At 43.2% G+C, this 15,914-nt stretch overlaps 1 protein-coding gene across 2 annotated transcripts in view; it reads right to left on the minus strand.

The window, feature by feature from the left end:
* The window catches only part of MTUS2 (microtubule associated scaffold protein 2), a 578,493-nt gene that overhangs the window by 150,564 nt on the left and 412,015 nt on the right, over nucleotides 1–15,914 (minus strand). For both annotated transcript variants that reach the window (XM_024551026.4, XM_053920733.2), the window contains exon 6: nucleotides 5,089–5,187. In XM_024551026.4, the coding sequence (XP_024406794.2) occupies nucleotides 5,089–5,187 (99 nt within the window). The remainder of the gene's footprint in view (nucleotides 1–5,088; nucleotides 5,188–15,914) is intronic.

The following is a 15,914-nucleotide window of genomic DNA, read 5'->3' on the forward strand; positions in this document are numbered from 1 at the left end:
ATGAGGAAAAGTAGCCTCTTCAGTACCTGATATACAGACAGAGTGGAGCAATGGGCTTGGAACACACAAGGGGCCTCATCTTCTAAGGGGAAAAGATGGTTAATTGCTCTAACTACTTCTGGTTGTTAATTTAATGGTAACCATGACAATTTTAATTAAATCTCCCTCCTGTTAAGAAATCATCAGAGATTACAATGTGACCTCACATAGGACGTATCTTAAATGCATGACTTAACAGTACAACGTGAACTTATTGCTTCTTTAAAACTGTCTTTGTGACAGTACATAATATTCCAGAAAATTCACTTGCATGTTGTAGGCAAATCAACCTTAATATGTACTTAACCCCAACATTCTCAATACTGAACACAAAAGAAAAATAACTACCAACAGAATAATCGAGAGTTACTGCATGCATTGAACTCTAAGACACAGCCTAAGAGCTAAGGTGGATTTTTTCATGATTACTGCCATTTTATGGCTGTGGCTGGTGATTTTATGAAGCACTCCAATTTTTTAATTAATGTATTGAGGTACCAGGTGCCTGACACTGATACAAGAGAAGACAGTTCTTTTAGAAATCTGAAGGAAATAATAAACATACTTCCAGCTCAGTGAATTAAAGCTCATTGCAATCTAGGACACAGAGAGTCACATCTGAGCTTACAGGTATTAGTGAGCACTCATGTTGTCCTGTATTTCTGGCTGCCAGATTCACTCCCCATTATCATTATTATTACTGTCAATATCATCATTATCACATCATCATCATCATCACCATCATCATCAGGTTAGCAATTACAGTCAATGGGAAATAGACAATATAAGACGGGTTTGGTGAAATCCTATTCTTAGTGCTGAAGGGAAGCAAAGCCTGTCACTCCCAAATATGCCTTTGGAATATTAATAATCTTAAGCTAGTTATTAAGGAATAAAAGTTTCTGAAAGAACCTTTGTCCCTCCCCCTTTACCTGTCTAAAGGAATTTGGACAGAGGACCTGCTGCAGGCAGGAAGCCATCCTGGTAGATAACCGCAGTTTAATCTGAACCAGGTGCGAGGGACAGGGAGGGACCTAGGAAGGCCCCTGTGATCAAGTCCTCTCTGTGTCCCATTGTAAAGATGGCCCAGCAAACACTTGTTTTCCGAACATCTGCTTTCCATCTCCCTGTGAGTGGTCTCCCTGCCCTTTGAAGTCCCAAACCACTACCCTCCCACCTTTCTCCTTAGCTCAAGATGACATTTAAGTCTCAACTGCCCAATGTCTCTTTGGGTCTCATCTTGTGGCACCCCCAAATGTACATCTGTAACATAACATTACTTTCACTCACACATTCAATTTCAGTGTTCGAGTGAACGTTGACACACTCAGTCCACATTTCTATTCCTGGAGCCAAAAAACGCATGTTTGATCTAAGACGGGGCTCCCCTGAGAACACCAGCTTTTGGTATCAACACACCAAGCAAAACTTCAGCTCATTTGTAGCACCAAACTACCTTATGAAGCCAGTCCTTGCTGGGGACTCCTGGCTGGCTGCACATGTGACACCCAACCAATGTCCTGGTGTAGACTAAAGTCCGGACCCAGTGCTAAGACTGTAGGAAGGAAATGCAGACAAACAAGGCTGACTGTGGAGTTCTCTACTGCTTTTAGATAAAAACGTGTTCTGCCATTTTCTAAATACATCAAATAAAACTTCACCTAAGACTAATCATCATTTTACCATCATCGGCATAGTTTTGGTTCTCACTAAAAACAGTACTCTTTTTTGTGCTGTCAATTTTTGTTAAGTACTTTTTAGTTAACTCCATGAAGTGTTATTCTGTCACTTACTCTCCTGTCTGCCCAATGTGACGCCATCCCCAAGGTGGTGCATATGGGCTGCAGCCCAGGCTCACCTACTGTCTTGGGGACAGAGAGCTTACATTGAGAGATGACTGACACACAGCCACCTTCGCCTGTTTCATTAAAATTTAAGGAGGATTTTGTGTGCTTCTGCTGTCTTCTCTTCAGAGCCAGCCATAATGAAGGCAAATGACAATCTGCTTAGGAGGTAAGGGGCTAACGGGACCATGAGAAGAACACCTCTGCACCGCAGCGACCACAGGAACACATGGAGCAGGTGGTCGGCACTGGATGGGTGTGGGGACGGTGACTCACTTCAGATTTCTCTGGAAGAGCCACCATGCACACTTTAATGAGGGGCACACCATGTCCCAAAGACACTTCCAGGTGCTGAAAGGTTTTGACATCACTTCCTTACCTGTCCCTTGCCGTATTTACATTGCTCCAGGGTGGCTGACTGACGGCTCAGAGCAGGTGGGCAAGCCAGTGACCTCTCCCTGCAGTCAAGCAGAGGCTCCGCGTGCGTGTTTAGTCTCTTCAAAGAGTCAGAGCCCTGGCCTCCTCCACTATCCTGATTTCCACCCAGTTGAACTAGGACATTGACACTAATGAATAAAGACCTTCAAAATAGGGCCTATTGATGGTTCTTTAATTGAAGTGAAAAAAGTAGAAATACCAGCTTTTTTTTACTGTTCACCCCTGTAAACCTCCCAGTTGTTGAAGATTATCCCCAGTGTATCTCTCTGATATAAAATATAGGAGCAGAAATAGCCAGACCACTGTCTTTCCATGACCCACAGACAGCTGATTTAATACGTATGTTTTATGTTGTGTGCTTTGGAGGGAACCAAAATACTTAACAGCTTTTACTGTGCATGTCCTCTACTCCCAGGGCTCTCAGCACTGAAGGCCACGTATGCTCGTTGCTGATCCCCTCTACAACATCTCCGACAGACCGCATGGGTTTGGGGACACATGCTAATTCCAGAACATCCTCCCATTACCTCAATCTTGTCCCAGTCACAATTCTCTGTAGCCATCTTGCTGGCTCCATAATGCTGGTTAGGGGCAGTAGACTTTATGATGACCCCAGCGTCAGCTGGCAAGTCAGAGGAAAAAGCCAGGAATGTTACAGTCTCACAAGGATGAATACAAGCCCTGTGCATGCAAAGGCTGAGCACTGGGGAGAAGAACCACCCTAGAGACTGGAAAGGGAATGTTAAATATTCATCTGTAGCCATCTGGCACTATCCAGAGGATTCTAATGGATGTAAAAGCTTGATTTAATCCTAAAGCTGGAAGCTTAACTGACATGGTAACAAACAAAATGCAGCATTGAAACCTGCATATTTCTACCGTATGCAGGCTCACAACCTTAACACTTGTAAACAAGAAAGAAAAGTCTCACAGGACACAACTTTGATAGCCTTAAGAAAGCGTTTCATGAGTTGGGTCGACATCCTAACAGAAAGCCAACCTGCTTCTTGCAGACTGGCAGGACAGCCCCAGACACAGGTGCTGAGTCCTGTGTGTTCTTGGACAGGCTTTGTGGTTCTTAAACTGATCTAAATTTGTTCCACAAAACTGTGTCTGGTAGCACACTCTTCTCCTACTTAGTGTCAGCACTGTTTGCCCGGGGTTGGCTAGTGGTGGCGAAGATGAAGAGAAGACGGCAGGGGGTGGGAAACACCCTTCCAGCTGGTCCTGAGCCTGGGTGAGGGCAGGAATGATTTAATGTAGAGTTTTGTTCATGCACATTCACTATGACACTTCTTAGTTCATTTCTAATATTTTATTCTTTCCATTTCTCCCATCTCCCCCTCTGCCTCCCTTTCTAATTTCCCCTTTTCTTCCTTCTACTTTTTCTTTCTTCCCCTTTTTGTCTTCATTTGCATTGAGAGAAAACACTTTTACTCCTCATTCCAACTTTTTCCATTCTTTTTGTTTTAGAACTATATACTCTATTTTATTGGTCATTGTAGAAATTTTAACAGATATATTTTAACTTAAAGTCTAAAAGTACGCAATACCTTTACTTCTCCTAGAACATAAGGACCTCAAACGTGGTGGTTTATTTCCTTGTGTCTGTAATAATTTTGCTTTTATTTTCCTAAGTGGACACAAGTCCTACAGCATTTTGAATTGAATTTTCAGACCACAAGGGTAGCATGGAATCCAGTTCTCATATTTGGCAGGGCAGATTTGGGGTAAGGAATCCTAAGGGAGGGCTGGTTCCCCTCCCCACCTGCTCAAGAGCCAAAGCTGCAACCAGTCAGGCTCCTCCTGCAAGGGGAGCTTTCTTTTTCTTCCTAATCCATTCAGGACAGTTCTGCCCTTTACAAATTCCAGATTTACGCAGGCTTCTCCATCTGATCTCTCACCCTGTTAGGCACCCAGCTTTGTCATGGCTTTGGCTTATTTCTTATACATTTTTAATTAACTAGAAATATTAATGTTTCCTATTCTTTAAGCTTTCTGATTAATAGCAGAGCAACTAAGAATGTAGTTTTGGGGTTCTGAGTGTTTGGAGTTCAAACCAAGACTCGACTACTTATTTGCTGTGGCTTTGGGCAAATTAACAAACATCTGTGTACCTTGATTTCATCACAGGTAAAGGGAAGGGCCCTGCCTCACAGGTTACTCTGGGCATGAAATGAATAGGACAGTGTCTGGTATATAGTAAGAACTCAGACATGAGCTGTTGGTTTGCTATTTTTGTGCTTTAAGAAAGTGTTCTGAGGTTACATTGCATTCTATTCTATGAAGGGGCTAATGCCTTACCATATGAATTTCCATAATAAATAATTTTTAAGTTTCAAATGACATTAGGTAGCTTACTTATGTCTGAATGTAAAAAAATGGCTTCTTTGCTGACAAAATAACAAGTATTTGATATGCATTGTTCTGTTTTTCATCCTTTTAGAAAATATTATCTCTTGAGGTTAGAGCTTCAAAGTCTGTTTTTCAATTATAAATTATTCCTATGTGCTGTTGGACTAGCGGGTACCCCTACACAGAGAGGATTCTGCCACTTAAATGTAGCATAATAACAACATTTTTGGAGAAAACGATGCCAACAGCTGGTTCATTTCATCTAGAGTCAGAACACATCTGTGTGTGCATGGCAGGCTGGGGCGACCCTGCATGTTGCATGTGCTGGCATTGATCCACTAGTAACACCAGAGCAAGTAAATCCCACGTTCAAGTCTTCCACCGGGGGAACACAGGTCGCACTCCTAAATACCTGGTGAGTGAAGCTTGGTGGTTGAAGCTGCCACTCTCTTCGGGGATGAAACAGCAGGCTTATTAGCATCTTGATCTTTTTGTAGTTCTTTCTTTGTTCCTATATATAGTTTAAAAAGAGAAACAGAAAGAAAGCAAACTAGTTACAATTGGAACAGTAACACAAGCTGTTTGTGGAAAGGGAGGTTTAACAAAAGGCAAACAGAACAAAGTCATATTTGGATGATTTGTTGCTATGGTCACCACCCCCAGTGCTTGAGGAATGACACACTTGTTTATAGCAAAGAGAACTGAGTTGTAGTGAGCGGGGAATAGGCACACTGTTGACTCTGATTTGATGAAACTGTCTCTAGAGGTCACAGTACCCCAGTGACCCTGATGAACTATTTGGGAATTAAAATTGTCCTGTCCTTAGCCATCAACATGACCTGCCCACCTCTTTCTGCAGAAACTAATTTTCAGAAGACATTGGAAGGAAGTTATCACTGAACATAACTTCTAATGACTTCTGCATCGAGGGGGGACTCGGTCTGAGTCTAATTAATGTCCATGCAGCTGGTTCACACAGGTGGCCTATGAGGCCTTTGTGCTCTCTCTGCTGCGCCTTTGTGGGCCCAGGGCTGACCCCGGCAGAGTAGGGTGAACTGAGTGTGGGTGATAGGGGTACACAGAGCAGTTTCTCCCTGTGCACTGGGCACGGACACTCACCTTCACATCACCTTCATCAGAAATTCCAAGAACAGAGAAAAAAAAGCAGACTTGGAGAACCTACACCTGCCTCCACTTCAGCACAGTTTATGTCATTTCAAAAGCAAACCTTGGTGATGGTTTCTTAGATGCAGACCACGAACCTCCCCCTTCCCCGCAAACCCTGCGACCTCACTCCTCATCAAGAGGTAAGTGCTGCTGGCAATTTGGCATTATTTTCCCAGACCTTCTTCTAGATATTGTACAAATAAACCTACACATTTACAAATACAGCTATTAATTAACTGAACAAACCACACACTGCAATTTCTTTTTACCTATCACGTTTTTAAAATATCTTTTTCTTATGTATTTATAGATCTTTTTAAAATGCCACATTGTATTAATGGGCAAAGATGTACCATAATTCATTTACCCATCTCTTATTGATGAATATTTAGATTCTTGGCAAGTTTTGACTATTAAAATGGCTCAGTGTGCTACAATAACCATTCTCCTACTTGTTTCTTTGCACACATGTACGAGTATCTTTACAGGACAAGTGGATAGAAGTGCTTTTGCTCATTTGCAATATTGCTAGACACAGTCAACTGTCCTCCAAAGGAAGTACTAATTTGCACTCCCAACCAAGAGTGTGTGAGAGCAACTCTTTCCTCGTGCCCCACACCCTACTGACTTTGAAGTCGCAATCATTTTAAATTTTGCCAGATACTTAGAGTTTTTTCATACTGGTCATGTGCGGTTTTTCATTTGAAAATTACCTAACTAAACCTGTTGCCCGTTTTTCTTACTGATATGTAAAGGCTCTTCATTTATTCTGGACATTAATCCTTTGCCTACAACACAGATTACTTTTTCTAGCCTTTCACTTTTTAAAACTTATTCATAGTATCTTTCATTGGACTGTGGTTTTATGCAGTTTTAATGTGTTCAAGTATGTTGACCTTCCCTTTTCAACTTTAAGAGCACTATTACAGGATACCTGTACATGTGTGTACATGCAAGTGTTGTGCACCTATGTGACTGGGGAAAGGGGTTGTTCCCAGAGTTTGGGGAGGGAGGCAGGTGTTTGGATCCCACCTTCTTCTCCCTTGTTCTTCTCTGGCCTGGCTGGGCCACTGCCTCCCTCAGGCCATAGCCCCTGCCTCAACCCCTATCCATCCTAGGCCGCCAACCTTCAGCTTTTGCATCACAGACCTGTTTTTATCTCCTCTGTTTTACTGCCTTTGTCTGTTTTAGTCTTATTGTTTGAATCTACTAAAGCCTGAATTCTCTTTTGTATCCCTCCATTTTTCTTCCCACCCTCAATATGCTTCGTGGCACTCGGTTAACATGCTCAAGTCTTTCACATCTGAGTACATGGTGTGTTTGCACTCTGTGCTCAGCTCAGAAACACTCAGAAACTGGTGTTGATTTGTTTCTTTTTTCCCTGCCCCCATTCAGCTTTTGCTGACTGTCCTCTGGGAAGAAACCCAGGTCTGGCCACATCCCTGCTCTGCACTGGCCTGTAGAGCCCATGTCACCGACACCCCTCTGCCTCCTTCTGCAGCCCCCTGACTGCTCTGCTGTTCCACTCCTGCCCCCTGCAGCGTGTCCCCCCTCAGCAGGAGCTGAACTGCTTAAAACGCAAGTTAGAGCAAGTCATTCCCAATTTCAAACCCCTCCAACCACCTCCCAGGACACTCAAAGAGAACTGCCAACTCTTTACCACACCACAAAGCCTTGTGGACCAGCACTCTCCAACAGAAATCACATTTCAAAAGTAAAAAGTACATTGAAATTAATTGTAATAGTGTATTTCATTTGACCCAACATACTCCATATCCCTTCAACATGGTACAGGTCACCATTCAAGTGCTTGATAGCTGCTCGTGGGCTGGTGGCCACCATAGTGGACAGCACAGCCCCAGACGACCTGGTCCCCTGGCTACTTCACAGACACACTGCGATGGCCCATTCTATAGGTCGACCTGACTGGGTGATGAGGTGCCCAGACACTTGGTCAAACATTATTCTGGGTGTACGTGTATTCTAGGTGTTTCTAGATGAGACAAATACCTTAATTGGTGGACTGAATAAAGCAGATGGACCTACTTAATGTAGTGCACCTCATCAATCTCTTGAAGGCCTGAGAAGAACAAAAGGCTGAGAAGGAAGGAACTTCACCTGCCTGACTGGTTGGGCTGGATCATCAGTCTCCTTCTGCTCTCAGACCTGATCTTACATCAACAAGCTGTCCTGGGTCCCCAGCTTGTTGACCGGAGACCTTGGGATTTCTCAGCCTCCATAATTTTATGTATTTATATGTTACATCATATATGTATATGTGATGTAACATATGAACTATATAAAGAATACATGTTCTTCATATATGAGGGGGGACTCCCCTCAAAAAAAACAGAATTATCTTCTAGAGGGCAGGCCCCTTGTAGTACAGGCTTCCCCTGCTAGGTGAGTGTTCTAGGAACCCATCTGCATCAGTGCACCAGCTGGCATTGCTGTGAGAGGCTGCATTTGGCTTCAGTGGATTTGTCTTTTTGAAGACTCTCTCAATGTGAGCACCACACTGAGTGTTCAGCAGTTTTAGACCAAAAAACAGCATGACCTCCATACTCCGCCCTTCCTATTCACCCAATCTTGCCCCAGGTGACTTTATTTTGTTTCCCCAGATGAAAATAATCCTCAAAGGGAAATGTTTTGCTGATGTGGAAGAGGTGAAACGGAAAAACCATCAAAAGCACTACAAGGTATCAAAATTGATGAGTTCAAAAACTGTTTTGAGCAGTGGAGAAAATGTCTCAATAGGTGTATTACATCAAATGGAGAATACTTTGAAGGTGACTGAAGTTTAAATATGTAAGAATAAATACACAATTTTTTACAAAACCTCCATGTTTTGGGGGGTCTCCCCCCATGCTGACATCACCCCACCCTCTGCTTGCATCCCGAAGCCATAATGCCAGCTTTGCTGGTGCTTAAACATGGCTCAGTTCCTCCTATTCTGGGAACTTTAGCTTGAGTTCCTTCTGTACATGGTTCCCTCATCTGTGCATTCAGGTCTCTGCACAAACAATAATCTTCAGAGAAGCCATAATTGACCCTCTAGGAGAACAGTCCTCCTGCCCACTGCTACTCTCCCTTTCACTTGCTTCATTCTCCACACCATTTCTCACTACTCCCAAATATATTTCATATTCATCTGCTTGTTTGTTGTCTACATTCCCCACTAGAACACAAACTTCACTGGTGGGCCATACATACCCTTCCCTGCACAAAGTGGTGGTTCCATTGATGCCCTTCCTGCCTCTCCCCCTCCCTCCAGGCTCCTTTCAAGACAGATCCTGTGCAAGAGTTCTAGGACTCACAGAGGCTGCATCTTGGGGTCCTGAAAGCCCAGCCAGCACTCCACACCTCTGATGGCACACCCACCCTTCAGAATACCAATCTGTACCAATGGCTAAACTGCCTCTTCCATTGCTTCCCTCTGCTTTGACTTCAGGTATCAACAAATATGAAAAAGCACCAAGGCCTCTGGGAGCTAAGAAGGGAACTGTTCAAGGACAAAAGTCTGCACTCAGCCTAGTACTTTAAAAGAAACCTAAATACGCATATTTATTCAAAGTTTTGGTATTTTCTATACAGCCCTCATTGAATGCAATTCTTACCTTCTAGCAAATATTTAAATATTGATAGACTTGACTTGGCTATTCCACTTCTACAAATCTGTCTTTGGAACACTTGCAATGTGAAAATTCAGGTTTAAAGATACTTTATACACTCTGAACAGTAATAAAGTGTAAATAACCAAAACACACATTGGGGAACAGGTAGATAAACCATGGTATGTCCATACTACAAACTACTATGCAGCCCTTAAAAAGAATGAGGTAGCTCTACACTGCACTGGCGTGAGAGCTGCCCATGATAAATAACAAAGCAAATATGTACCATGGTTGTCAATATGTGAAAAGATCTGAAAGTCAGGCACCAAATTTTCAATAGGGGTGACTTCTGAGCAGTAGGACTGAGGGGATTTTACTTTTTATTTTAATAGGCTTCTGCATTATTTTCATATTTTATGATGAATCACACATTGCTTCTATAATAGGAAATATATAAACAATAAAGGGAGAGAAACCAAACCAAAATGAAAATAGTTTGTCTGCTCCATGAAAGGAGAAGGAGAGAAACCAGCATAGTACAATGAATTCTGCAGAAATTACTATGATCAAAAGTTTCACCAGGACCCTGCCCCCAGGAATACAACACTGCCTGGAAGATTCCTGTGTGGTTCTGGGAGTTCTTGATGGAAAATTATAGCATTCAGTCCAGACTTCCAATTCTTTTTGTAGTTTTCTTGTGACCTAGACTCAGCCCAGATGTTTTTAAGTAACCATCAGCTTTCATTTAACACTAAGGCCTCTGAGTTGCCAGAAATGCCAGTGCAGTTTTGGTCTCACGGTTCTCCTGTGGCACTCTGGTCACTGTCCCTCAGCCTCCCTGGCTCCTGCTGCCTCCCTCCTTCCACCTGAGTGAAGCTGTCTCAGGTCTCTGCCGTGGTCTTCTCCCGTCCACTTTCCTGGATGAGCTTGTCCACTCAATAGGCTTGCAGCAATGAGTGTACACACTAATGGCTGTGAGATCTGATATTTCCAGTCCAGCCGGGCCCAGACATCTCTCCTGAGAGCCACCCTGTTTGTGGTTGCTGGCGAGACACTACCACTTACCTGCTGGATGACCAAGTCATCATGCGCCAAAAAGGACCTGCCTCTCAAATCCACTCCCCTTCCTATATTTTCTTTCCTAGTCAATTGTTCCCATAGTGACTGAAACCAGAAGCCACTGAGTCCTCTTCCTTATCCTCCCATGTCTAATTAGTCACTAACTCTGATTCTGCCTCATACGTAGCTCCTAAACCTGGCCCTTCATCCATTCTCACTTTTTCCCTTAGCTCAGTCCCTATCATTTCTTGGGGTTGGTGGCAACTAGAAACATCTGCTGAGTGATTTCTCTGTCTTGTGTCTTATCTTCCTCATCTTTACCTAACCCATCTCCCTCACCAGTGCCAGGATGACCTTTCTTAATCATTAACCAGATCACACGACTGTCCTTCAAAGAGCCTTTCCAAAGCCTCCTGTGATCTTCAGAAGGAAGACCCAATTCTGGGACATGGGATAAGCCATCTCCAGGATTTCACCTCCTCTCCCACTCACCCCTGCTGTGACACCACATTTTCTGGTTGATCCTCTGCATCTTTGCTTATGCTGTTCCCTTAGGCTGGGCAGCTCAACTCTCCCTTATCTGCTTGGCCCACTCCTGACCATCCTCAAATTTAGCTCATTTCTCATCTCTGAAGTGTCTGGGTTAGTTTTCTGTTGCCGCTGGAACAAATTACCACTAACTTAGTGGATTAAAACACAACTATTCTTACAGTTCTGGGGGTCAGGAGCATGAACTCAGTCTTATGGGCTAACCGAATGTTTTGGCAGGGCTGGTACTTCTGGAGGTTCCACATGAGAACCATGTCCTTACCTTTCCAGCCTCCAGTGTTCCCTGGCTTGTGGAGCCTTCCTCTGTCTTTGAAGCCCATCAGTCCAGTTTCTGTTTGTGTCACATCTCCTTCACCTCATACTCTTCCCACCTCGTCATATAAGGAGCCTTGTAATTACACTGGGTCTATCCAGATAATTCAGGATAATCTCCCTATCTGAAGACTCTTAACTTAACCACCTCTGCAAAGTCCCTTGACCACGTAAGGTGGAATTCATGGGTTCTAGAGGTTAAAGCATGGATGTATTTGAGGGTCATTATTTGCTTTCCATACCCTCTCTAACTGAATTAATAAATGAAGAAAACCTTTTTACTCACCAGAAAGGCAGCAAGTGCTTGGCCTACATTAGTCCCCTGAGTCCCTGTCACTTATTTATGTAGCTTTTCCTAAATTTCCTAACTCCTCATGAATACCAGTCTTTCCTTAGACCCTGCTCAGTTATCCAATCTTCTTCCTCCAGTGCAGACTACATGCCTCTAGTGTACATCTCAGGTTTCGCCTGACCAGCTTCTTTTAATGGTACTCATGCTGGTCCATGTGGTTCTGACCCACCTGGATCCGCAGGTGGGCGTGTGACCCAGGCCTGCCTAATCAGGGCTCTGCCTCACAGTGGTCCTGGTTTGAGAACGAAATCAAGATCCAAGTTGGGAATAAGAGACCTACCTTGGGAATTTTGCTGGAATTATTGGAAGAGAATTCTTTTTATGATAGATGACTAAGCTGGTGAAATGTAAAGTCTGAACTGCCATTGACCATCTTTGTCTCCAGATGGGGAGAATCTTTGTGTGAAAAAGCCAGTGGACTGAAAGAAGGGCCGGGAGATGGAAAAGCACTCACGGTGACACTGTTCAAGTACCTGGGTTCAACTATCCCTCACTTTAGCATTACCACCTGAAATTTTCAGTTATGTGAGCCACAATCCTTCTGACCTTTCACTTTCTTTTTTGCCTAAAGTAGTCTGAATTATGTTTCTCTAACTTGCATCCAAACAAGACCTGAATTATACAATGGTAGCCAGAGAAAATAGCTCCTTAATAAATATATGTCCATGCTCCTCTCTCATGGGGCTGTAAAAGGTCAACACTAGTCAGTGTCCCTTATGTACACATAGGTTCAGAGCTATGTAAGAGAATATATACATACAAAACCCAGAGCCCCACCACTATAGCTCTGGGGGTGGGTGGAAGAAGGCAGCAGAAGTAGAAAGAAATGCCAGCCTCACTCTGGTCTCAGGGGAGACATTCATCGAGTTTCATTTGAAACACCATCACTGATAACATTCACCCAATTCCATATACTAAAAATCCAGGTGTTCCTAAAATATTTCATCATAGTAGAGCAGCAAGAAGCATCCCAAAGGCCTAAAAGTTGAAAGGTACTGCCTGGCAATCCATACACAGTTCCTCACTGAGTGGAGGGGAGGGGAGGGGAGGGGGGTGGAGGGGAGGGGAGGGAAAAGGAAAGAAAATGTGCAAGCTTAGCTTTCTCACATGGTCAAGGGTCTTCCACAGTGACATGGTGACTTTGACAACCACTAGGAGAAGACGCATTTTTGTGTTTTATTCCTGAGCTGGACATCATGAAAGTGACTAAGAACCTGTTCATTGTGGATACTTAAAGCAAAGACCGGCTGCACAAGAGCTGTGGGAATGACTGAAGCTGCCAAGGATCATGGGCTTGTTCTGAGGAGGAGGCTGTCATCTAAGAAAAAATGTAGTGACAAATGACAACAGCTAATGCCAAATCCTCACTGAGCATATCAAATGCAGAGGAAAGTTAGATTTAAGATAATAGTTGGAAGAATGCAATATACTTGTTTCATAAAAAGAAATAAGCACATCAAAAAAGATCAAAAGAAATTTTTACAGGCTCTTAACTCCACATACAATAGGCCACAAATTTCTGCAAGTAAATCTAGTATAAGTAAGGAAAGATAGGAAACAAAAAAGGATAAAGGAAAATACACAGCAACACACTTTGTCCCTCACCCATCTCACATCCTCACTCCGCATAGCTGTGAAAGCACAGGTATTGTGGTGACTCTCCCCCATTTTTAGTAATTTTTAAAAATCAGAAGGAATATCTGACATTGGTGGAGAATGGAGCCAATGAGAGGAATCTGAACCCCACAGGCCTGCTTCTGGGTGGGAACATGAAAAACAAGGGGAGGAGGGGGAAGAGGAGCAAGGGGAAACGTGAAATGCAAATGTGGCAACAATGCGAGTGATTGTTACTGTGCCAAAGTAGCTGACAGGAGGTGACTAAGAAAAAACAAATGCTGTAATCAAGAAATAGGGATTCGATGTCACTGATAAGACAAGTAGAATAGGGAACATTTCAAGGAAAGATTTGTGGGGATTAAATAGAATGAAGATAGGAAATGTTATCTAGATAGAAATATCTCAAATAAAAGAGGAACTTACATGAATTGAGGGGGGAGGGAGAGAGAAAGAGAGAGAGAGAGAGGATACTCCAAAGAGGGACAAGAGGAGAAGGAAACAGTTTTTAGCTGCCAATAGTAAGGAATATCTGACATAGGGGGAGAATGGAGACAATGAGGGGAGTCTGAATATTGGTATACTTGAGGAGAGGCTGCATTTTAACCTATTTAAGGTTGACTCCATTTCAACAACCACTTAACCCATGCTTGAGTGTAGACACTGTAGCTGGGAATATAAAGGAGAATAAAAAAGGTCGTTTTCAAAGAGGTCTACAAAAATTATAATACAGACCTAATTGTCCTCTGGGATAAGACTAAGGAATTATTTAACTCTGAAAATTGTTATGAAAAGGTAAGGACAGAAGAATAAAGGAGTGGTTTTTTTCTGACATATATATGTGCAAAACCTTTACAAATATCTTCTTATTCCTTCATTTTTAAGCCCCAAGTATGCAGCAGGTGCTATTCCAGTGAAAGAGAGATGTGTGGGCTGTCATGAAGGTTGTATTTTTGTGGAGTGTATTTATTATAAGCTTTTATAAGTGCAAGGTGCCACTTTGTAGTTGCTTCTGTGCACTTGTATATTATCTGACTTTACCCCACTGCAAACACTGTTGGTGTTATTGCTGTTTTTGTTACTTTGCAAGTGAAGAAACTGAAGATGTGGAGGTTGCAGCAATAGCCACGTTTACCAGTATGTGGCTGAGCCAAGATCTGAAACTATGGCTGCCTCCCATGGAAATGGCCTTCAAGAGTCCTGAGGAGTAATGAGTCCTATTGGCTACCTGTGCAATACATTCAGAAGCATGATGAATTCAGGTGAGTGGGATGGGGTGGGGGTGAGAATGTTGGGAGAGAGGACAGGAGAACACAGGTGCTTTCATTCTGCGATGTAACCAAGAGACAAGGACATGGCTCAAGCCATTTGTTGTCTGAAGCTGGAGGCCAGTGAGTCCCTAAATCCTTCCTATCCCTGGTCCCAGCCTTTCTTCTCCAACTCTTGGTTTATACTGGATTCCTTACTCTTTTGGAAACTGCACTCTCCCACTTTTGTCCTCAACCTCTCTCGGAGCATGGCTGCCACTTACCTCCTCATCCAACTTACCGTCAAGTCAGGCAGTCCCCTGCAAACTACCTAATGCCCCAGCAGAACCTGAAGGTACCATGCTCAAGTAAAACTGCTTTTCTGCCTGGCTGGGTAGTTCATTTGGTTAGAGCATCATCCCCATACACCAAAGTCATGGGTTTGATCCCCGGTCAGGGCACATACAAGAATCAACCAATGAATGCATAAGTAAGTGGAACAACAAATTGATGTCTCTCTCTCTCTCTCTCTCTCCCCCCCTCCCTTTCTCTCTCTCTAAAAAAATCAATTAAAAATTTTTTAAAAGCCTGTTTTTCCACTGAGGTTCCAAATTTATGGTGGCATACTCTAACACTGCTGCCTGCCACCACCAAGCAGGTGGTCTTCTCCTTACCCCAGGTCCTGCCATCATCCTGGTAAATGTCGATGACCCCATTCACAATTCATCTGATATCCCAGCCTCTCAGCCTTCTGACATCTACTACTCCTGCCAGGGCTTTTTAATCGGGACCTGTGGGCACCACCCTGAACCTTGTCATCACCTGAACTTCACCTCTGAAATACACATACCCCACTTTTAGAACATTGTCTCACCATGTTATTGCTACTCCATCAGTTCATTCTTCTAATCTAGACTATGAATTCCTTTACACCCAAACTACTGGGCTTCTGTCTTCACCTCCTTTCTTATCCAATCTGTTGATTCCAAGGTTCTCCACCTCTGCTATACTCTTGCTCTAATATCACAGAGGCAGCAGAAACCACTGTGGTTACCCTGTCTGCTGAAGCCAACCCCAGTTTAATCCAGCTGTGCTCTCCTCTAGTCCAGCTGAGCACATGACACAGAGGGGCTCACCACATTTACAGTCAGTTGCCAGCTGTAACTGCAGCCACAGCACCATCCAGCAATCTACATCATTTTGTAATAGGCTTTAAACAAAAACAGTATCTTGCCCCACTTTCTATATGCCCAATTCTCACTCATCATTTCAAATATTTTAAGTGTTTTTCCTAGTACCTATTCCATATATCTAAGTAACATGT

This window comes from Desmodus rotundus, chromosome 3 (assembly GCF_022682495.2).
Source record: "Desmodus rotundus isolate HL8 chromosome 3, HLdesRot8A.1, whole genome shotgun sequence".
In the NCBI taxonomy this organism is placed as follows: Eukaryota; Metazoa; Chordata; class Mammalia; order Chiroptera; family Phyllostomidae; genus Desmodus; species Desmodus rotundus.